Source organism: Leucoraja erinacea, chromosome 1 (genome assembly GCF_028641065.1).
Source record: "Leucoraja erinacea ecotype New England chromosome 1, Leri_hhj_1, whole genome shotgun sequence".
Lineage (NCBI taxonomy): Eukaryota > Metazoa > Chordata > Chondrichthyes > Rajiformes > Rajidae > Leucoraja > Leucoraja erinaceus.
The window spans coordinates 140,590,242-140,615,025 of NC_073377.1; the positions used below are offsets into that span (position 1 = coordinate 140,590,242).

The 24,784-nt window shown below is 44.2% G+C and overlaps 1 protein-coding gene across 1 annotated transcript; it reads right to left on the reverse strand.

The window, feature by feature from the left end:
• Positions 1 to 134: 134 nt before the first annotated feature.
• otop1 (otopetrin 1) lies at positions 135 to 23,698 on the reverse strand. The gene is made up of 6 exons (XM_055644659.1): positions 22,767 to 23,698; positions 21,626 to 21,762; positions 21,476 to 21,534; positions 15,925 to 16,055; positions 7,385 to 8,232; positions 135 to 1,129 (listed from the first exon to the last, which is right to left on the reverse strand). The coding sequence occupies exons 1-6, from the start codon at positions 23,095 to 23,097 to the stop codon at positions 959 to 961; spliced, it is 1,677 nt and encodes a 558-aa protein (XP_055500634.1). The 5' UTR covers positions 23,098 to 23,698; the 3' UTR covers positions 135 to 958.
• Positions 23,699 to 24,784: the final 1,086 nt, after the last annotated feature.

Below are 24,784 nucleotides of genomic sequence, written 5' to 3' on the forward strand. Positions count from 1 at the left end.
CATTCAATATACTGACCACAAACCTTCATGGAGGGTCTCCCCAGTCAATGATAAATTAAAAAAATAAAAAAATAAAAAAATAGTGAATACCACTGAGAGGTATGAAAATACTAATCAAATACTAATCAATTCCTATAATACAACTAAACAGTTCACAGATGTCTGGAACTACTGTTTCTGCATGTGTTTCTGTAATAAGTGCAACTTTCCCCATTTAAGATGCAATTTCGGCACCTTAATCACTTATGCATGGAAATCAAAAAATAGTCACAATAGAATTTATTAACGCTACAATATTTTTCATTGATGCAAATCTTTCACAAATACAACTTAAACACTAAAATAACTTAAAACAGTAAATATTCCCAGTACATGTACAAATAAGCATTAATGTATGCTAATAATTCTAATAATGCAATACCTGTGAATATGAACAATTGCCATGAAGCTCCATTTTATAAAATGTTTTACAATGTCCCTTAAAATGTGCCAACTTGTGACATGCAACTCAAGTCAATTTATATTTCCACGGTGAACTAGGATGGTAGTTTACATAAAAATCAAATTAAACATGTGATAAGGATTATTATTGTGTAATGGTAGCATTAACTGGGGCAAAGTTGTGCAACATACTTAAAAATCACATATAGTGTTACAAATTTGGATAGAATGCACAATTTTATTTCTCAGAGTCACAGTATTACAAGCTTCGCATTCAAATCTTTATTGGCAACCTATTGAACTTTGAAAATTTGATATATTATAACAAAGATAATTTAATACAAAATATTTCAAAAACACCTTAAATCTATTAATACAAAATTAAAATTCTGAACTTTTAGCCAGTGCTGATTCCACATTTAGGTACAAGAAAATCAAGTGCGCTAATGTAGCTTAGTTTTCCTATGCAGCTATTCATACATATTTCCATTCCCTGCACACCAATTACATTTGTTGACTATGTTAAACAGAACACCTCAAAAAGTGAAGCAGATGCATGCATGCGATAGAAAATAGCAAAAGGCATTGCAAGGTTTACGATTAGAATCCATGTTTCAAATCCATAAACATTTTCTTCGAGACCATTGTCAAACTGGGGGCGAGTTCCAAAGGCTGGAAGTATCCAGAACTTCAAACAAAAAAGAAAAGTAAGATCTTAGAATCAGATGGATTTCTAACACATGCTATTCACAATCAACACAATCACAAAAATCACAAAACACGTATAATATGCCAGATAATAAACTTCAAATTGTAAAAGTGTTTCACATCAGTAGACTATATTATATTTTCCCCAGAGCAACAGGGTTGTTGATTACAATTTAGTACCCCAGCATTTGGTCTGTACAATGAATATCTGTGTTATGGATTACTGCTAAAGTGTATTATTAATATAATCATCAGTAGCACCCATTCCTCACTAAAGGACATTTGACATGTAGTTTGTCATCAATTAATCATGCAATTTTCCAACATTTAATATCCTGTGGTTCACATGGTTAAAGTTATTTCTGATGTAAAGTGACTAAATAGAAATGTTGACCATTTAGTTTAGCTCAGTTTGGATTTCCCCAAATGCTTCCTGAGCTGCCGAACATTTCCACCATTTATTCGTAATCATTTCACATTTTCAGCATCTTTTGATTTCTTTCAAAACCAAATTTAGCTGAATGTCAAATTCGGCATTATGAATTATAAACAACAAAATGCTGGAAAAGTTGAGTGCTTTATTGTTTGTGGATGGTCCCAACTCAAATTATAACATTGAGAAAGGAAAACAAACATTCAATGTTTTAAACTAAATTATTCAAGCCAATTGGGATAATTCAATGAATTTAGATTACCTTAAACTAAACAAGGCCATAAGTGATAGGAGTAGAATGACGAATTTAAATTACCTTACACTAAATAAGGTCATAAGTGATAAGAGTAGAATGAGGGCTATTCAGCCCATCAAGTCAACTCTGCCATTCAATCATGGCAGATTTGTATCTCCCTCCCAACCCCATTCTCCTGCCTTCTCCCCATAAGCTCTGACACCACACTGATCAAGAATCTATCTATCTCCGCCGTAAAATATCCTCCGACTTGGTCTCCACAACCTTCTGGGCAAAGAATTCCACAGATTCACCACCCTCTGACTAAAGAAATTTCTCCTCATCTCCTTGCTAAAAGAACATCCTTTAATTCTGAGGCCATGACCTCGAATCCTAGGTTCTCCCACTAGTGGAAACATTCTAAGCTAATCAGATTCAATGGGAAGCTTTCCCCCCAAAGTAAACACTGCCATTGGACTCTGTAATATCAACACAGAATCAGGAAATCACTGGCAAACAGTGGTCTGGGCTTCCATATTCACACTGAAATACTGAAGGTGGTGGCATAAATAAATGATTGATAGCATATCTATTACTGGAGAATATAGTTCATAAATTAATGAGTTCTAGGAACAGAATAAAGCCAATCGGCCCACCAAGTCTACTCCGCCATTCAATCATGGCTGATCTACAGTATCTTTCCCTCTCAAACAAATTCTCCTGCCTTCGCCCCGTAACCCCCGACACCTGTACTAATCAAGGTTTAAGGTGAGAGGGGGAAATGCTTGAAATGTGTAAGACATTTTCTTTTATACACAGTATGGTAAGAGTCTGGAATGTGCTGCCAAGAGATGCGATAAGCAGGGAGATAGCAACATTTACACAGACATTTGGGAATAGAGGGATACTGGCCATGTACAGGGCGATGGAATTAGTTCTAGACACAAAATGTTGGAGTAACTCAGACAGGCAGCATCTCTGAAGAGAAGGAATGGGTGACGTTTCGGGTCGAGACCCTTCTTCAGACCTCATTAGTTCAGGCATTGTGGTCAGTGCAGATATGATGGGCTGAAAGGCCTGTTCTACATCCATTTTGATGTGGACAGCCAGTGTTCAGACCCAATTGAAATTTTTAGATAAATGCTTACTGCAGGGATTGCTTGTAAATGTTGATCCCTTCTTCATTCCAAACTGATTGACTGACTAATCCTGCAAATACTTTTAAAATGGGAAATTAATCATCTAAGTTCACGCCCACCATTATGTCGCATTTTCCAGCTACCTTTTGCACTTTTACAACATTTCCTCCAATTTGCCCTTGAAGATTTCATTAAAGTAATTTCTTCACTGATTGGATCACTGGTTCAATTTGAAAGATTACCCTCAACTAATTTTTCTTGAAAACATTAGTCGTTAATATTTTTGCTAACTGCGTTAATAAAGAACTTCCGCTATTCTTTGACCTATTCACAAAATGTGATATTTTCATATTTTCTTGCGACCTGGCCGCATCAATTTAACAAATTGATCTTAGGTCGGCTCTCAAAATTCTCCAATTGTCTATCAATTCGAGCACACAATCCTAACCTTCCATACTATCTGCGGGGAGTTTGCACATTCGCTATGCGACCGTGTGGTTTTCCTCACATGTCCCAACGATGCACCAATTAACAGATAAAATGGCCATTGCAAATTATCCTCAATGCAAGTGGGTGGCAAGAGACCTGGGACAGGCAGAAGATCATGAACCGGTGCGAGAATAATGCAGAGACATATGGGGAAATTGATTTGATTGGAATGATATGGGCCAAACAACTTTTTATTTTAGTTTAGTTTAGTGATACAACGCAGAAACAGGACCTTCAGCCCACAGGGTCCACACCGACCAGGATCATCCACTAGGGACAATTTTTACATTTACCAAGCCAATTTACCTACATACCTGTACGTTCTTTTGGCTTAGTGAGACATAGGAAATAAGTAAATAACTTGCTATCTCGTCAAGCCCATCCTCTCCGCTCTCTATGTACCCTGCAAGGCAGTGTTCACGGCAATTTAGTTTAGAAATGCTGTGTGGAAACCGGCCCTTCAGCCCACCCAATCCGCGCTGACCTGACCTCTAACACGATCCTTCACACTAGGGGCAATTTACAATTTTACCAAAAATTACCCTACAAATCTGGACATCTTTGAGGTGCGGAGGGAAACAAGAGATCTTAGAGAAAACCCATACAAGTCATGGGGAGAAAGTACAAACTCCGTACAGACAGCACCCATAGTCAGGATTGAACCCAGGTCTCTGGCACTGTAAGGCAGCAACTCTACCACTGCGCCACCGTGCTGTCTGTCCTACTTGCTTTGGAAGGCTGTGGCTCATGGATAGTAACAGACATCCAGGTCGACACTTCAGCACAGAACCGAGGATATGATTGCACGATGGGAGACATGTTCTTTAGCATATAAAATACCTTCTTTGCTCTGGTAGTGCAATAGTCTGGAAGAAGAATACTGGAACTATACGCAGTGCACTGGTCAACATGTAACCCCAGGCAGGGCTGCCAACATTGGGTGAGAGTTCGGAGTGAGAAATTGCGTGAGACCAAGCCCGAGGGAGCATAGCGACTGGGGGGGGGGGGGGGGGGGGGTAATGTTCCGTACCCCTCCCATTGGTACGGAACATTTGCATTTTTAGGAATTGAAATTGTGCAATATGGTGAATACTGTGGCAAGTCTTTTAACTTACACTTGAATGCAATATATATGCTTTAAATTGGATTGGAGCATTTTTGAAAGGGGGGGAGGTTGTGCGATCACTGATCACTGGCCTTGGGGGTACCCAGTGAGGGAGTGGAGCAACCGAGTGGGGATAGGGTGTGGAAGAAGAGTGTGTCACCCTCCCAGTGTAGGAACATTTTGAAATTTGATGTATTAAAATCATGTTTTAGTGCATTGTAGAAGTATGATTTCAATGTTTTTTGTATGAAGTATTTTTAAGTGGTAACTTTTTAAGGGGTAATTTTATCCACCCAAAGGGTGATGGGTGTATGGAACAAGCTGCCAGAGGAGGTAATTGAGGCAGGGACCATTCCAACATTTAAGAAAAAGTTAGACTGATACATGGATAGGACAGGTTTGGAGGTATGGACCAAAAGCAGGTAGCGAAGCTGGGACATGTTGGCGGGTGTGGGCAAGTTGCACCAAAGGGCCTGTTTTCACAGTATCACTTTATGACTACATTATACCTCCACCATGCATGAATGCTTCAAAATCAAGTGATCGAGTTTTATTGCCATATACTCAAGCATAGAAACATAGAAAATAGGTGCAGGAATAGGCCATCGGCCCTTCGAGCCAGCACTGCCATTCAATATGATCATGGCTATTCATCTAAAATCAGTACCTCTTTCCTGTTTTTTCCCCCATATCCCTTGATGTCGTTAGCCCCAAGAACTAAATGTAACTCTCTCTTGAAAACATCCAGTGAATTGGCCTGCACTGCCTTCTGTGGCAGAGAATTCCACAGATTCACAACTCTGTGTGAAGAAAGTTTGTTCTCATCTCAGTCCTAACTGGCCCCCCTTTTATTCTTAAACTGTGACCCATGGTTCTGAACGCCCCCAACATCGGGAACATTTTTCCTGCAGTTACAGTAAGTGAAAATCTAGCAGGCAAGCAGGATGCTTTCTCCAACCACCCCCATTTGAAGTCCACTTTCTTCCACCTTATCTACCCAGTGCTGGGTACTTACTTCCAGCAGCCACTGGTTGTCCTCCAGGATGCACCAAGCCGCAGCCTGATCCATGCCGGTCACCTGGGCGAATTCGGCACAGAGACTCTCACGGCAGCGGCACAATGCTTCAACGCCTCCGACTCTTGCACTGAAGCTGCTCCATGGCCGGAGCTGCAGTGAGCGACTCGCCAGCCCGGCAAACACTCTCCAGCCCTGCTCCCCGTCCGCATCTGTCCCCGCCGCTGCTTCTGCTTCCACCACCCGTGGCCCATGCAGTTGATATGAGATTTGAAATTTTCGTTGATCACAGAATTTCTCACAACAGAGCGAGAGAAATTTGTGATCAGCGTGAGAATTTGGTGAAATGCGTGATTCTCACGCTCAATGCATGGGAGTTGGCAGCCGTGCATCTCTATCCCCCTCTCCCCTCTCATCCCTCTCTCCCCTCCCCCTCTCTCTCTCCCCACCTCACTCTCATCCCTCTCCCTCCCACTCTCTCTTCTCCTCTCTCTTCCCCTAACTCTCTCTCCCCCTCTCTCCCCCCTCTTCTCTCGTCCCCTTTCTCTCCCTTCTCTTTCCCCAAACTCTCTCCCCTCTCTCCCCCAACTCTCTCTCCCCCTCGTTCCCCTAACCCTCTCTCTTCTTCTCTCACTCTCCCCTCTCTCTCTTCTCCCTCTCTCTCTCTCTATCTCTCCCCTACATGTTCTCCTCTCTCACCTCTCTTCCCCCCCTCTCTCTCTCTCTCATCTCTATCCCCCATTTCTCCCCATTTCACTCCCCCCTGGCTCTCTCTCACTTTCCTCCTGTCTCTATCTCCTTTCTCTTTGACCCCCCATCTCTCACTTCCCCCCCTCTCTCCCTCTCTCTTTTACCACCCCCTCTTCCCCCCCTTCCCTCCCCTTCCCCCCTCTCACCCCTTCTCTCTCTCCATTCACGCCCCTTCTGTCTCTCCCCCCCTCTCTCCCCCCACCGTCTCCCCGTCTCCCCCCCCTCTCTCTCTCTCCACCTCCCTTTGAGAGTCTATCCCTTCGGCACAGAGACTCTCGCGGTAGCGGCGCGACGCCTCCGACGCCCGGGACTCTTGCACGGTCTGGAGTACTCTATGGCCAGAGCTGCAGCGAGCGGCTCGCAGCACCACAAACACTCGACAGTCCCGGCTCCCCGCATCTGTTCCCGCTGTTGGTTCTGCTCCCATGCCTCCCTCAGCCCCGGCTCTCCAACACCCACGGACCATGCAGTTTATTCGAGTTTTGAAATCTTTCGTTGATCATAAAATTTCTCACCACTGAGCGCGAGAAATTTCTGATCAGCGTGAGGGCGTGAGAGTTTGCTTGAGGGCGTGAGTCTCACGCTCAAAGCGTGAGAGTTGGCAGCCCTGCCCCAGGTCTCCCCTGGGATAGAAACATAGGTGATGGGGTAGGCCATTCGGCCCTTCGAGCCAGCACCGCCATTCAATATGATCATGGCTAATCATCTAAAATCAGTACCCCGTTCCTGCTTCCTCCCCATATCCCTCGATTCCTTTAGCCCTAACGCTAAATCTAACTCTCTTGAAAACATCCAGTGAATTGGCCTGCACTGCCTTCTGTGGCAGATAAATAAAGTTCTATCGCCAACATAGATGATCCAGCAACCATCACCTGGTTGGCGAGTACACTTCAGTGAATACTTCTGGTTCATGTTGATTTTTGACCTACTTCCAGATTTAACGTGCTCAGGCACGAATTAAAATTACAAATCCAAGTATTTCTCCGAAGAATCACATTGTGAAAGGAAACCAAGAGATTATTTTCAACCGGGGGGGGGGGGGGGGGGGGGGGGGGTTAGTGAAACTTACCGAGATATTACAGAGGAAGAGGAAGGCGGCGATGTTCTTAAGCATCAGGCTTTTGGTGCCCCCCGCCTCGCCGTCCCGCAGCGGCAGAGAGTGGCTGGGTCGCCACACGCCCCTGCTCGTATTGCCCATGTCCTTGCCACCGTTCTCGCCCCCAGCCCGCTCCTCGCCACTTTCCGGAGCCGACACAGCAAATATCCTCTGGGATTTCTGCACTCGCTCCTCGCACTTGTCGCTCTCTCGGTGGAGGGACTCGATGATGAACATGTTTTGCAGGTACTTCTCAATGATGGTCAACAAAGAATAGGGCAGGTTGAGCCAGGCGTGGTGCTGGCGGGTTTCTGCAGCGATCCCCGCCAGCACGGAGCACCAGGACAGGAGCCAGGAGGCGCAGGCTGTGCCGACCAGCAGAGAGCCGTCCAGCTTCCTCGTGGGGTTGGTGGAAGTATCCACCGGCCGCTTCTCCAGCCGATAAATCACCAGGCCACTCGCAGTCGCTACGGACATCAAACTCAACACAAAAATGCTGTAGGAATAAAACATAGTCACGGCAGACCTGCGCTCAGCTTCGGAATGGCCCACCTGTATGTTGTACACTATTAGAATGCCTATGGTCGCCGCTAACACAACGGCTCCCAGCGCTGGTCCTGGTAATATTTTGTACTGTCTCTTAAAAGTAAGTTTGCGGCGCTTGTGCTCTTCAATCTTCCGCCCCACGTTCTTCCACATGACATAAAGCATGGCAGATGCAAAAACGTGATATTCAATGCTGAAGGGATACATATAATAGAACCCTTTGTAGAAAACTGCACATGCATTGGTGGTACAGTTGCACTCTGGTGCAGTCTTTTCTGCAAGAAAATAAATAATTTATTGCACAACACACTTCTCAACGACATATACAACATAGAACTTGGCTGGCAACGCACATTCCCGTTATATTGCCATTGCTTGGTGTTAACATTTAGCAGATTTGAGCCTTGAGCCAAATCAATATCCAGATAAATAGGACCATCTTTGTCGAGTGCGTTAATCTTTTAGGTTAGGCATATGAAAGAGCAAGGAATAGAAGGATATGGATCATACAGGCCCGTACGAAGCTTTTCAAAAAGGGGGGTGGCATGACAGGATTACAAAAAAATTAATGTGAAATAATGTGGGCGCAGCGCACATCACGAGCGCGAAGCGTGAAGTCCCTCGATGCCAGGGTCCAGGGCCCACTTAAGGGCCCTGGAAGCACAGGGGTTTTGGATGCTCTCCGATCCATTCTGAGCCTTGTTTTGGAGCATTTATGCACCAAATGTATGACCAATATTTCAGAAATTAACAGGAATCTGAGGTAGTTTTTTCACACAAAGGGTGCTGGGTGTATGGAACGAGCTGTCAGAGGAGGTAGTTAAGGCTGAGTATCCGAATATTTAAGAGACATTTGGACATGTACATAGATAGGACAGATTTAGATGGATATGGGCCAAACGCGTGTGAGTGGGACTAGTTTAGATGGGACATGTCGGTCAGTGTGGGCAAATTGGGCTGAAGGGCCTGTTTCCACACTGCATCCTTCTATGACTAAAACGTGAAGAAGAAAAATGCATGTAGATAAGGAGAGCAGATTTGAAAGAGGAGTGAAATGTAAAGGCAGAGAGAGGTTTATGGGTGGAAAGGAACATAGGAAAGGAGGGGGGTGGAGAGTGGGCTTGGGCAGATGGGTGAAGGGAAAATAGTCACAAAGTGCTGGAGTAACTCAGCGAGTCAGGCAGCATCTGTGGATAACATGGATAGGTGACATGTCACAGAGTGCTGGAGTAACTCAGTGGGTCAGGCAGCATCTCTGGAGAAAAGGTATAGATTATATTTCAGGTCAAGACCGTTCTTCAGTAATATTCATGATGTGCCATGCATAGACATTCCTGAATGTTACCCAAACCATCGTGAGCTACTTTGTTACGATGCTTGCCCTCTCCTATAACATCTCTGCTGCCTTGGGTGATGCAGGACAAGACACAAGCTTTGGGGCACAGTGTGAAGCTGTTGCTGTCTGTCCCAGCCTGGTAAAAACCTGGATGGAGTGGATTTGGAGAGGATATTTCCACTAGTGGGAGAGTCTAGGACCAGTGGCCACAGCCTCAGAATTAAAAGACATTCCTTTAGGAAGGAGATGAGTAGATATTTCTTAGGGTGGTGAACTGTGGAATTCATTGCCACAGGCAGCTGTGGAGGTCGTCAATGGACATTTTTCAAGAAGTGATTGATAGATTCTTGATTGATAGGGGTGTCAGAGGTAATGGGGAGAAGGCAGGGGAATGGGTTTGAGAGGGAAAGATAGTCATAGAGTGATACAGTGTCCCATCTGCACTAGTCCCACCTGCCCACGTTTGATCCATAACCCTCCGAACTTGTCCTATCCATGTACCTGTCTAACTGTTTCTTAAATGCTGTAATAGTCCCTGCCTCAACTACCTCCTCTGGCAGCTTATTCCATACACCTACCACCCTTTATGTGAAAACCATACCCCACAGATTCCTATTAAATCTTTTGCCCTTCACCTTAAACTTATGTCCTCGGCTCCTCGATTCACGTACTCTGGGCAAAAGACTCAACCATATCTATTCAAATCATGATTTTATACACCTCTATTAGATCATCCCTCATCCTCCTGTGCTCCATGAAATAGAGTCCCAGCCTACTCAACCTTTCCCTATAGCTCTGGCCCTCTAGTCCAGGCAACATCCTCATAAATCTTCACTGTACCCTTTCCAGTTTGATGACATCTTTCCTATAACATGGTGCCCAGAACTGAATACAATGCTCTGAATGCGGCCTCACCAACTTCTTATGCAACTGCAACATGACTTCCCAACTTCTATACTCAGCCCGAGTTATTCCAGCACTCTGTGACATGTCACATAACAGGGCAAGATCAGCAAGTTTGCTGATGACACAGAAGTGCATATAGTGAAGATGGTTGTGAAAGATTGCAGCAGGATCTGGATCAATTAGCCAGATGGGCAGAGGAATGGTTGATGGTTGCATGGTTCCTTGAAGGTCGTGTCACAGGTATATCAGGTGGTCAAAATGTATTTTGGCACTTTGGCCCTCATCAGTCAGAGTATTGAGTATAGAAGTTGGGAGGTCATGTTGCAGTTGTATAAGATGTTGGTGAGACCGCATTTAGAATATTGTGTTTAGATTATTGTGTTCAGTTCTGGGCACCATGTTATAGGAAAGATGTCAGATTGAAAAGAGTACAGAGATCCCCATCCTGGATCAATCCAATCAGGGTTGTGTCATCCGCAAACTTGAGAAGCTTGACAGAGGTGTCTGTGGAGGTGCAGTCTTTGGGTGTGAAGTGGTGATTGGAGTGGGGTGGTGATTGGAGTGGAGTGGTGATTGGAATGGGGTGGTGATTGGAATGGGGTGGTGATTGGAATGGGGTGGGTGTAGAAGGGCCCAGTCTTTGCAGACTGAGGTCAGGCTGCGAGTGGGGGTGAAGTGTTGGTTGGGGTGGGAAAGGGTCCAATCTTTTCATACTGGAGTCTTACCTTAAGTAGGTGTTAAGTGGTGAATGGGAAGGAGAGGGTGCAGGGTCCATTCTTTGCAGACTGGCGTCTGGCTGTGTTTGTTGGGGAAGGGGTACCAGGGTTACATTTCTGATTTTCGCACCTGCAGTAAAACTCATTCAGGTCGTCCGTCAGCTGACAATTGTCCAAAGAGCGGGGGGGGATTTCCTCTTATAGCTGGTGATTTTTTGCATGCCCTTTCAAACTGAAGAAGTCATTAGCTGAGAACTTGCTCCTCAGCTTCTCAGAGTACCTTTCCTTGGCAGCTCTGATTCCTCTTCTCAGCTCTTTATCGATTAGGCTATTTTTGCCCCCAGCCCCCCTCCCCGATCTCAAAATGGGCCCAGTGGGGGTGGCGGAGGCCCAGTGGGTGTCAGTGGGGGTGGTGTGGGCCCAGCGGGATGGGACGTGGCCCAGCGGGGGCGGCGTGGGCCCAGCGGGGGGTGGGGGCGGGGGCGGCGTGGGCCCAGCGGGGGTCAGCGAGGGGTGGCGTGGACCCAGCAGGGGTGGCTTAGGCCCAGCAGGGGTCAGCGGGGGTGGCGTGGACCCAGTGGGACCCAGCGGGGGCGGCGCGTGGACCCAGCGGGGGGGCGTGGACCCAGCGAGGGTGGCGTGGACCCAGCGGGGGTGGGGATGAAGGTGGCGTGGACCCAGCGGGGGGGTCAGAGTAGACCAAGCGGGGGTCAGCGGGGGTGGCGTGGGGCCCAGCGGCGGGGTGGCGTGGGGCCCAGCGGGGGTGGCGTGGGTGGCGGGGGGGACCCGTGGGGGTCAGAGAGGGGTGGCGTGGGGGCCAGCGGGGGTGGCGTGGGGCCCAGCGGGGGTCACCGGGGTTGGTGTGGGGGGGAAGATGGCTTGGGCCCCGGCGGCGGGGGGGGAGGCGAGGGGAGCGGGCTCCGCCGCAGCGGCGTCTGGTGTTGGGGTTACAGCCGTTGGGTTCAGATTCAGTCACTACCGCCCGGGGAATGGCCGGAGAACAGAGAACTGGCCGTTTTCAAAGTGGAAACGCTGAATTTTTTTTTCCGATTTTTTTTCCCCCCAAAATTTTTTAGCGGGTGAAAAGGGGGGGGAGCGGTCGCACCCAACGCACCCCCCCCCCTTCGGACGGCCATGTCATATACAGGCAGCTGAGATCAGTTTAGTTTGTCATCATATTCGGCACGGACATTGTGCTGTAGGGCTGTACTCAGTTTAGAGGTACAGACCTTCGGCCCACCGAGTCTGTACTGACCAGTGATCCCCATACACTAGCACTGTCCTACACACAAAAGAGACGATTTACAAGCCGTCTTTGGAGTGTGGGTGGGCATACAAACTCTGTACAAACAGCACCACAGTCAGGATCGAACCCGGGTCGCTGGTGCGGTAAGGCAGCAACTCTACCGATGCGCCACCGTGCTGCCCTATGTTTACTGTTACGTTATTGTTACTGTTACTACCTTATCGTAGGCCACAATACATCGAATGCATCAGGCCAAACTGTACCATTTATTTTAATAACTTAAATGCTAGCATTTATTTCAAGAGGGCGAGAATACAAAACAAGGTATGTAATGCCGAGACTCTATATGGCGCTGGTCAGGCCGCATTTGGAGTATTGCCAGTAATTTTGGACACCATATCCGAGGAAGGATGTGCTGGCTCTGGAGAGGGTTCAGAGGAGGTTTACAAGAACGACCCCGCGAATGAGTGGGTTAACCAATGATGAGCGTTTGTCGGCACTGGACCAGTATTCGCTGGAGTTTAGAAAGACAAGGGGTGGACCTGATTGAAACTTACCAAATAGTGAAAGACTTGGATAGAGCGTATGTGGAGAGGATGTTTCCACTAGTGGGAGAGTCTAGGACTAGAGGTCATAGTTTTAGAACTAAAGGACATTCCTTTAGGGAGGAGATGAGAAGGAATTTATTCAGTCAGGGGGTAGTGAATCTGTGGAATTATTTGCACAGAAGGCTGTGGAGGCCAAATCAATGGATCTTTTTTAAGGCAGAGATAGATAGATTCTTGATTAGTTCAGGTGTTAGAGGTTATGGGGAGATGGCAGGAGAATGGAGTTAAGAGGGCAAGATTGATCAGCCATGATTGAATGGCAGAGTAGACTTGATGGGCCAAATGGCCTAATTCTACTTACATGACTTTAAAAAGACAACATTTTCAGAATCTCAGCATTGGCAGTTTTCTTATTTACAGAAAGAAACCATTTGGTCCAATGAGGACCACATCGGCATTGTACACTCAAGCCACCTATCTTTCATTGTCCAAATTGGTCACTGTAACTCACTATTCCTTTTCCCATGCATGCTTCTATTATATCCAGTCTTCCTTGTGTAGTCTCAACAAGGAATTATATATGAGTCAGGCATTTATATGAATATTCGACAATAGTTTAGAGATACTGCACGGAAACAGGCCTTTCGGCCCACCGAGTCCGCAATCCCCACACATTAACACTATCCTACACACACTAGGGACAATCTACATTTATACCAAGCCAAACCTGTACGCCTTTGGAGTGTGGGAGGAAACTGAAGATCTCAGAGAAAAATCACGCGGAGTCACAGGGAGAACGTACAAACTCCATACAGCACCCGTAGTCCGGATCAAACCTGGGTCTACACCCAATAGTAAGGTAAGTGTTGTTTTTAAAAAAGCACCTGGATGAGAAGCGAATAGAGGGACATGCATCACATGCAGACTGAGGTTTATGTTAACCTGGTATCATGTACAGCACAGATATCGTGAGTGAAGAACTTGTTCTTGTGCTGTACCTGGTCTATATTGCTGTATTTGAATCCTCTGATAATTTACCATTCTAATACGTTGCTGCCATATTACGTTTCAGCGACTTGCATACAAGGACACCTAGATCTCTTTGACCATCAACATTAACTAATTCCTTTCCATTTAGAATACACCATTTTTCTGTTTTCTCTTGTCACATTACAGAAGGGGGAGGAGTTGTACAGTTTGATAGCCACAGGGAAGAAGGATCACCTGTGGCGTTCTGTGCTGCACCTTGGTGGAACCAGTCTGGTGCTGAAGGTGCTCCTCAGGTTGACCAGTGTCGTGGACACATGATCTTCCTTCCCTATATCCATGCCAATTCTGCTCAATCGTACAATGTCTCTTAAAACAATAGAGCTACATCTGGTGTTCACTGTGACATCTCTTAGTTAGACTCGTCTTCACCAGCTGCTGGGGACTAGAATGTGCAGGGGACCTGCAAGGTTGGTCAACAGTCCTCTAAAGCAGGGATTCCCAACCTGGGGCCATGGCAAATTTCAGGGGGGGGACAGAAAAATTTGGGGATTTAGGGGGTCACAGGTTCAATGAAGGGGGCCACTTTATTTACGCTAATTATGTCAGGGGGGCCCACAGAAAAATTAAAGAGCCCAAGCTGGGGCCATGAGCTAAAAAAGGTTGGGAACCACCGCTCTAAAGGATCTGCTTCATTGGGATGGCAGTATCCCATTTAGATTCATATATGTGCAATAAATAGGTTGGCACATAACCTGTCATTTCTGCTTACATTACCATCAATTTGACCAGCTCCCAACACTGAATGAACAGTTATTACTAGAATAGAATTATTTTAAGTGATTTTTTAATTTCTGGATTCTACATTCCATCAATGATTTGGATGAGAACATACAAGGCATAATTAACAAGTTTGCAGATGACAATAAAGTGCATTATTAACAGCGATGATGGTTGTCAAAAATTGTTGAAGGATCTTCATCGGTTGGGCTGAGGAATGGTTGATGGAATTTATTATAGAGAAGTGTGAGGTGGCAAAGTTTTGGGAGTCTAACATGGGCAGGACCCATGCAGTGAATCGTAGGGCTCAGAGGCGTATTGTAAAGCAGAGGGATCTAGGAGTACAGGCACATTGTTTCTCGAGTGGTATCACAGGTCGATAGGGTGGTCAAAAAGGCTTTGACTTCCATCAGCCAGAGTACAGAGTATAGAAGTTGGGAGGTCATGTTGCATTTGTACAAGACATTGGTGAGGGCACATATGTGTTCAGTTTTGGTCATCATGTTATAGGTAAGACAAAGTCAAGCTGGAAATGATGCAGAGAAGACATACGAGGATGTCCCATCCACACTAGTCCCACCTTAGCACATGGTCCATAACCCTCTAACTTGATCAGGAATTGAGGGCCTGAGCTATCAGGAGACGTTGAGCATGTTAGGACCTTATTCCTCAAATCGCAAGAGGACAAGGGGGGAATCTTAGAGGTGTACAAAATCATGAGGGGAATAGACCGAGTGAATGCACAAATTTGCCCAGAGTTGAGGATGCAAAAACCAGAGGAGCTAGGCTCAAGGCGAGGGGAAAACATCTAATCGGACGGGACAACACTCGTTTTGTGTTTATACAAAGGGTGGTGGGTATATCGAATGAACTGCCGGAGGAGGTAGTCAAGGCAGGTGCTATCATAACATTTAAGAGATATATTGATAGCTGCATGGCTAGGATAGGTTGAGGGTTATGGGCTCACGGGCTAAGGTTGGACTAGTGTAGATGGGGCATGTTGGTCAGTGTGGGCAAATTGGGGCCATAGGGCCTGTTTCGATGCTGTATGACTATCATTAAGTGCAATAGTAAATACGTTTGGCCTTCCCAACAGGGTAGTAATCTGGCTGATGGATAAATCTTTCTGATGTTATGTCATAGACTAAATTATACATTAGTTGGATTACAAGTTCACTTTATAGTATTCCCAAGTATTCTATTTTTATTAGACTTCTGTTGTCATTGAATACTGCTAGTCATCAGATCTGTGAGGAAGTGTCATCCTATATGTACTATGAACATTTTTTTAAATATTTTTCATTTAGATCAGTGTGTATTTGTTAAATCGAAATTATTTTACATCTGGTCATGAAATATCCTCTGACTTTCTATCATCGCCCCCCCACCCACACCACACCCCCAACCCACCCACAGTTTGGAGTTTAAATTTGTGAAAGGTTTCTTACCCACAGATATGTTGACAAATCCAAATGTTGCTAATCGCTTTTTGTGATCATTCAACTGATGTTTAGATTCTGCAACAATACCATTCACCCATAGCAAGAGATTTGTAAATACAGCATGAATCATTCCAAACCTACAGAGAATAATAAATCTTGTGATGCATGTAAAATATAGAAATCAATTCATAAATCAAAACATTATGAATTTTATTATCGGAAAATATTGAAATTACAAATGTTAAAATCTTTTATATTTAAAATAACAGATTTCCTACTGAATATTATGTTAAACATCTTTGCTTCACATGACATTTGAAAGGAAAGAGTTATTTTTTTTATGCCTAGAGGTTTAAAATTAAACAATCATTACAGGTGGCAAGAGGTACATACAAGTTATTTATAACTTTACATTTTCAGTTTATCATTTTTAGGATCAAAATGAGTTATGATTTCCTACAGATTGACGAGATAATTTTCGCCACTGGTTAAACAATTTACGGAATGATATTCTGACATTAGATGCCAAATGATACAGACCTGCTGAGTTACTCGAGTACTTGTATTCTGCTTTAATTATTATTTGTGCCTTTAATAAGAATTAAGAAGTATTTTAATGTCAGCTATTGGTCTAAACCTGGACAATCATTTGTTCCTTCGCCCAGTTTTGATCTGATCTAGAGCTTGTTCCTGCTGTCATTTGTCTTGTGTCTCTGCTACTCAACTTAATTTAACTGTTACGTTTTATCAGGTGGCAAAAGGATTTTTATTTAACTAAATTATTTATGACTAAAGATTCAGTTTATCATTTTTAGGATCAAAATCAGTTCTAATTTCATAGTCAGAGTGATAGAGTGGAAACAGGCCCTTTGCCTAATTTGCCCACACCAGCCAACATGTCCCACCCGCCTCCGTTTGGTCCATATCCCTCCAAACTTGTCCTATCAATGTAATCCTATCAAAGAAGGGTTTCAACCCGAAACGTTACCCATTTCCTTCGCTCCAAAGATGCTGCATCACCCGCTGAGTTTCTCCAGCATTTTTGTCTTCATTTGATTTTCCAGTATCTGCAGTTCCTTCATAAACTATCAATGTACCTGTCTGTTTCTTAAACGTTGGGATAGTCCCTGCCTCAACTACCTCCTTTGGCAGCTCGTTTCATACACCCACCACCCATTGTGTTTTCTTCAGATTGAGGAGATAATTTCCACCACACGTTAAGCAACTTACAGCATGATAGTCTGACATTAGGTGCCAAATAATACAGGGCATTTTTTATTTCTGGCAATATTTATATTAAAGTATTTATTGTAATCCAGGAGTCCAAGAAATGGAACATGGCAACAGCTTTGTCACTTAAACAAAAGACATATGGAGTGATGAAAACCAACTAACTTGTAAGTCACAAACAGAGTAGATCAGCTGAATGCCAATTGGATAGACAAAAATCTCCACCACATCGTACAGTACTGGAGTTCTCAAAGGCCATTCAAATTTTGGGGCAATGATGGAACTAATCGGTATGAAAGAAATCAAATAAATACCGAAATGCATACAGAGGAGAAATATGTACAAGATAAGAGATCTGCCAGAATAAAAGTGTAATGATCACTGAGGTAGGTGGGAAATAATTCCAGAAGAATGTGCCAGAAACATTTTGATTTGCGTTTCGGGTGAAGTGCTGAGGGTGCAGTGATGGATCTAGTTCTGCGGAATGAAATGGTGAATGTTTTCAATGGGAGAGCATTCAGTAATGAATTCAAGAATATCCATGTAAAAAGGCAAGTTGTAATGGAACAAAAATAAAAATGTCTAACCAAAGGAGGACTTCCTTCACGGAGGTGAGAAATAATATGGTCCAAATTAAACAGTATCAGAATTTGAAATGTAAACAGTAAATGAATGATGCAAAATCTTGAAAGAGGAATGCTTTGAAACAGCATAGATATACTCGTGAAATCTAAGGCAGCTTAAATGATAAAATGTAAAGGTTAAACTAAATTGCATAGTGGAGACATAAGACAAATGACAGCAGGAATATACAAGCTACAGAACACATCAAAACTGGGAAAAGGAATAAATACTGTGCAGGTTTAGACAAATTAAAAGTCTTCTTAATTCCTATTGAAGGCACAAATAGCAATCAAAGCAGAATATAAAGTGCTGGAGTAACTTAGCAGGTCAGGCAGCATTCCTGGAGGACATGGACAGGTAACATTTCAGGTTAGGACACTTATGTCTGGAGAAGGGTCCCAACCTGAAAAACACTGTTGATCCCTGCCCTCCAGAGATAGTGCCTGACCTGCTGAGTTACTCCAGCACTTTGTGTTCCAACATCTACAGTTCCTTGTATCTCCATAATAATCAAAGTGAGGGTGAAGTTGTCAGGGACTGAAAAAAATAATCCTTTGGAAGCAGACATGTTAAATCACTGTGTTTCAATATGTTAAAACAGAAAGCAGTGACATGTTTCAAATAGAAAATATATAATCAGTACATACTTGAATAGGCTGGGAACCCTTCAGTTTACAAAGACAACACATCCCAAAGGGAGTGCATTCTGTGATACTGAAGGAACCAAGGATGAAAGTTGTGGACAATCTACAAAATATTTGTTGCTCTGGTGTACTTCCAGAGGAATGGAAAGGTCCCCGTTTAGAAAGGGAGCATTGGACAGAACTTGGCAAATACCTGTACAGATAAATTCACTTAATTTTGAAATATTAATATTAATTCTGATATTGGGAAAACTGTGCAGTTAAGAGACCTGGGGAAAATAAACCGCTAATTTGAAATGTATAAATGGAAGCATGCCTGATTTTATCAAACCTGGGCTGTATTTTATTAAATTGGCTGTTCACATTACAAATCTAAAATTAACACTGATGAAGCAGATATGGACCTTCAAAAACTTTTAACAAAATACCATGTGATGTATTTGTTAACAAGAGAAAAATTGTGGGATTAAAGGAACACTGATATCCTAAAGACAAAATGACCTATGGAAATGAACCTAAATGGTTGCTTATCAGACTGAATGGAAGTCCTTGTCATAGACCAATATCAGAACTCAAATGCCTACATTTGAAGATGGCATAACTCGAATTTCAGAAGTCCAGATACCCATTACAGATCAAAGATAAGCTCCAAGAGATACAGGTTAGTACCATTGGTAGGGTGAATGAAAGGGTTCGTATAAACCAACTGTTTCAATCTGAAAATGGGCACCATAAAAAAAATGTAGACACAAGAGACTGCAGATGATGGAATCTGGAGCAGTTATCTGAAGGGACCCAACAAGTTGAGCAGCATTTGCGGGCAAGAGAACACGTGGCCTTAACCCAAATAGTCGACCGTTCCTTCAACAACCCGCCCCCACCCCATATGCTGCTCGTCCCGCTGAGCTTCTACCGCAGATGGATTGTTACTACAATGAAAGTGAAACTCGAGGAAACGTGTACATAAGCCTTTGTAGTGGGGAAGAGTTTAAAGGGTCATTGAAAAACACGTGGGTTACTTGGTTTCAACTAAGATAATGGGTTGAGTTCTGGCAACACATACTTTACATAAACATTGAGGATAGGTTAGAAATGTATTAGAGTAGTACTAGGGATGGAAGATTTCAGATATTATATAAGTGTCCAATTATAAAAGCTGGGGTTAGCTTCGTTGCACCGTTCATCCGAGGGTGTAAATATGGGGAAATGTTTTCCAGTCGCATGGGGATTACTAAACAGATTTAAGAATTGAAGATGAGAGGAATCAGAGGATGAAGAGACATGATGTGCAGGAAGGAACTGCAGATGCTGGCTTACACCGAAGATAATTGCAAAATTCCGGAATAACTCAGCGGGACAGGTAGGATCGCTGGAGAGAAGGAATGGATGACGGTTCGGATCAATACTCCTTTGACCCGCAACGTCACCCATTCACTAGTTCACAAGTTTATAGGAGTAGAATGAGGCCATTCATCCCTTCGAGTCTACTCAGTCATTAAATCATGGCTGATCTCTGCCTCCTAATCCCATTTTATTGCCTTCTCCCCATAACCCTTGACACCTGTTCTAATCAAGAATTTGCCCATCTCTGCCTTAAAAATACCCACTGACTTGGCCTCCACAGCCCTCTGTGGCAATGAGTTCCACTGATTAACTACCCTCTGACTAAAGTTCCTCCTCGCCTCCTTTCTAAAAGAGCGCCCTTTAATTCTGAGACTATGACCTCTGGTCCTAGACTCTCCCATCAGTGGAAACATCTTCTCCACATGCACTCTATCTATGCCTTTCATTATTCTGTAAATTTCAATGAGGTCCCCCTCAACCTTCTAAACTCCAGCGAGTAGAGGCCCAGTGCTGTCAAACACTCATCATATGCTAACCCACTCATTCCTGGAATCATTCTTGTAAACCTCCTCTGGACCCTCTCCAGAGCCAGCACATCCTTCCTCAGATACGAGGCCAAAATTTGCTCACAGCACTCCAAATACAGTCTGACTAGCGCCTTATAGAGCTTCAGCATTACATCTGTGTTTGTATTCCAGACCTCTTGATATAAATGCTAACATAGAATGTGCCTTCCTTGCTACCGATTCGACTTGCAAGTTAACTTTTTGGGAGTCCTGCGCCAGCACTCCCAAATTCGTAAATTCGCTCCTCCGATTTATGGGTTATCTTTCCAGTTAGAAAATAATCTACGCCTTTATTCTTATCACCAAAATGCACGACTCCGCACTTTGCTAAACTGAATTTCATCTGGCACTTTTCTACCCACTCTATCCTGCCCAAGTCCTTCTGCAGAGACCTTGCTCCCTTTACACTGCCTGCCCCTCCATCTATTTTAGCATAATCTGCAAACCTGGCCACAAAGCCTTCAATCTTGGAAACCCAAATCATAACTATACAACGTGACGATAAGCACCGATCCTTGCGGAATTCCTTCTCTTTGGGGAAGGTTGCCTGTCCCGCTGAGTTACTCCAGCATTGTGTGTCTATCTTCGATGAAGAAACTTGACACAGTGATCCAGTAGGCGGCGCCACAGCAACCTGGGTTCGAGCCTGATTTTTCTGTTTAGTTTCCACAGACAGCACCCGAGGTCAGAATCGAACCCTTGTCTCTGGTGCTGTAAGGCAGCAGCGCTGACAGCGTTACTGTGCTGCCTTCTATCATTGCGGGGGTTTGCGTGTTCTGCGAGTAGGCGAGCTCCCAGCGAGTGCTCCAGTTTCCTTCCACATCCAGAGACGTACTTTGCAGGTAGGCAGGTAAATGGCCAGGAAAAAATGGCTTTTGCAAGGTTATCTATCCCTTGCCGTAGATGAAATGGAAAGAAAATCAAAGTGGAGCTTAGAGAATTGAGAGAGAGAAAAGAATATCGCAGGACCTCTGGAAATGAGAGGGGGAGTGGACTTGTTATGTTGACGGGGCAAATGCCTCCCTTGTCACGTTAAACACATTCTCCATTCGCATAAACTTTCGGAAACTAGATATTTATCTATGTACAATTTTAACACAGTTTGTGGAAGAAATGTAATCCATATTTGGAATATGGTACAGGCTTTACCTTTCAATAATTTGAAAAGTTTGAATGACATCTTTTGCATGAGACCAAAGAAAATATACCTGAAAATAAATCATATATTTATAAAACATGCACAATGTACTAATCCAACTGCGATAACAAATGAAAGGTCAAATATATTCACACACGTGCCTGGGAGAGAGTGTGGACCGCGTGAACCACTGGAAAGGCGCCGTTGGCGTCTGTGAGACAATTTGAAAATCCAACGTAATATCCAATTTTCAACATATCCAGAACTAAACTCAGGATGGCAAATAAGGTTAAACCACCTGGCGATGAAATGCACCAAAAATAAATCACAGAACAAAAAGAATGAAATTACAATTAAACTGATACTTAATACAATCTTTATCTTGTGTGGGGAGGAACTGCAGATGCTGGTACACAAACATGTTGGAGAAACTCAGCGGGTGCAGCAGCATCTATGGAGCGAAGGAAATAGATAACGGAAACGTTGCCCATTTCTTTCGCTCCATAGATACTGCTGCACCCGCTGAGTTTCTCCCAACATTTTTGTGTACCTTCGATTTTCCAGCATCTGCAGTTCCTTCTTAAAAACTGCAGATGCTGATTTACACCGAAGTTGGACGCAAAATACTGGAGCAACTCACCGGGACAGGCAGCATCTCCGGAGAGAAGGAATGGGCGACTTTTCGGGTCGAGACCCTTCTTCAGAGCCGCCACCCATTCATTATTAATTCTCTCCAGAGATGCAACCTGTCCCGCTGAGTTACTCCAGCATTTTGTGGCGATCTTTACCTTCCAACTACCTGCTCCATCTCCAACATAATAAAAATAATTTGTTGTCCGTTACTTTCACAAGCATCGAGTTGACATTTCACTCACTCACTCATCCCACGCACCCAAAACGAGTTCATTTAACTAAAAAAAACAACACATTCCGGTAACATTAAAATAAGATGCCAAGTTTATCACAAATCAATGTTGAAGAACGAGAAAATATCACACAAAATGATGGAGTAACTCCGCGGGACAGGCAGCAGCATCTCTGGAGAGAAGGAATGGCTGACCTTTCGGGTCGAGACCCTCCGTTAGACTGAGTTACTCCAGCATTTTGTGTTTATCTTCGGTTTAAACCAGCATCTGCAGTTCCTTCCAACACGAGGAAATATTACACCTGTCCCAAATGCCACCACTGAAGAAAACCATAGCGCGACGCTTTAAAAATATGATAATTTGGAAATATTTTAAAAACATGTTCCCGGTACAGGTGGGAAGATGTAGCCGAAGTCCATGCGATGTGATACGGTACCTCTCAGCCACCCGGGCCCAGCATGGTGATCCTTATCCACGGCTAGTCCTTTTGTTTCGCGCCTCCTGAAGAAGTACCAGAACATCCAGGCCAGCTGTATGGCCATGAGCGTACTGAGATAAGCTAGTGTATGCTCCTGTGTCACCTCGGCTTTCTGCGACGCCTCTGCCACCGTTAGGACCAAGCCCAGGGCAAAAACATTGATGCCGTACTGAGCGCTCGGGGTGACCGCGTTTCTCAGAGGCTTATCTAGCGAGCAGCTCGGCTCTTGGCGCTTGTCGGGGCGCGGATTACTGTGGTTGTAAACTTCTAAACTGCACCCGTCGGCCATCGCCGGCTGTCATCTGGATACGTGGCGACAGCTTGATCTGGGAGGGGAGAAGGAAAAAAAACTGAAAGGAAAGCCTCCTTTTTAAGGAAAAACTCTCATTAATATTCCCGCCCCTTGCTAACGAGGGCAGGTGAAAAGAGAATTTCCACGCTCCTGGTGATTTCTGCAGTTAACAAGCTGAACTGGACACCCCCAATAGATAAATTACTTTCGCCTGATAAAGTGTGGAAAACGTGCGTTAAATTAATAAATTCCCATTCCGCTTTATTTCATTCTACACATTCATTTGGACATTGCACATTCCACCTGCTTGTGTCTAATTTAACGATGGATATTAGCGAGTGAAATTTCCGTTCTCATTTTCCCCAGATGCTGCCGGACCTGCTGAGTTTCTCCAACTCTTTGTGCTTTATCTATAGTCTCTCCTTATCGCTCCACGGCCAAAATATCTTGTCATATTTAGTTCCCCACCCAACCAACCAACCAAAAAAGCCCTCACGCTCTCTTGTTTGCTGCAAGCTTGCACCTACCACAAAACTCGCTTCGTCACCTGCATCTACGAAGAAGACGCATTAACTGGCCGTTTTTATAGATCTATTCGATGCGTCATTGTGAGTCTGTAAAGTAAATGTTGGTAAATCGGGCGAATGTCCAGCCCTCCCTTTGTCCACTTCACAAATACTACTCGGTCTGAGCGATTGTTTTAGTTGCTAATCATTCACTGCGTACCCTCTCGCGGGGCTTAATATCCAGTTAACATTGTCAACTCCGGAAATCGTAATTGAAAGTGCATTCATGCCGTGACCTAACATAATTTTCAGATTTCTACGCCCCTACTACAATCAGCCTGAAGAAGGGAAACATGAAATGTTGGGGGTAACTCAGCGAGACGGGCAGCGTCTCTGGAGAGAAGGAATGGGTGACGTTTCGGGTCGAGAACTGTCTGAAGAAGGAAGGGTCTCGACATGAAACGCCACCCATTCCTCTCTCCAGAGATGCTGCCTGTCCCCCTGAGTTACTCCAGCATTTTGTGTGCATCTTCGATGTAAACCAGCATCTGCAGTTCCTTCCTCCGCACGACGTTTGCCCACGTTCTCTAGAGATGCTGCCCGACCTGCTGAGATTCCAGCAGCTACAGTTTTCCTCGTGTCTCGATTGATGTTATTTTATTTTGTGTTCATTTCAGTTTTCACGACCAAAAGAAATATCCAGGGAGTTGTTAGCGTGTGACAAGACCTTGCATGTATTTTTGTTGATTCTTTTTGTAATAAACGTATTTGAATGAAGTTGCCTGAAATGTAATTATTTTGTTGTTTAATGATATCGGCGTATTTTGGGCAACCTTGGCGATTGTAATTGTTAATTGATTGATTCATTGATTTAACTCTCCGGCCATTGTATGGTTGAGTAAACTAACGCCTTTAGGTTACAAAACAGGATGGGTTTTCTGGACAGGGACAGGCCATTCAGACAAAGAGAAGCTATTCCCTCAATACTAATACTTTGGACAGATTGACCAAGTATATTCGGCGAATGCAAAAAAAAAAGGACTATACCATAGTTGTTGTATAACAATTCGGGGTGTCCGTGATTATGGAGAGAAGCGGGCGGAGCAGCAGTGAAACAGTGCAGAGTTCGGGGCTGGGAGAAGTCTGGATGTTTTCTGCCGAAGGGGTAGTAATGGTGC

Bases quoted from the DNA above. Each gene is read 5' to 3' on its own strand.
- otop1 (XM_055644659.1), bottom strand. From the start codon at position 23,097: ATGGCCGACGGGTGCAGTTTAGAAGTTTACAACCACAGTAATCCGCGC. The intron at 16,056-21,475 runs GTAAAGCCTGTA...TATTCTCTGTAG, and splicing joins ACTTTTCAAATTATTGAAAG to GTTTGGAATGATTCATGCTG. The intron at 8,233-15,924 runs GTAAGAAACCTT...ATTTTCTTGCAG, and splicing joins ATTTGTCAACATATCTGTGG to AAAAGACTGCACCAGAGTGC.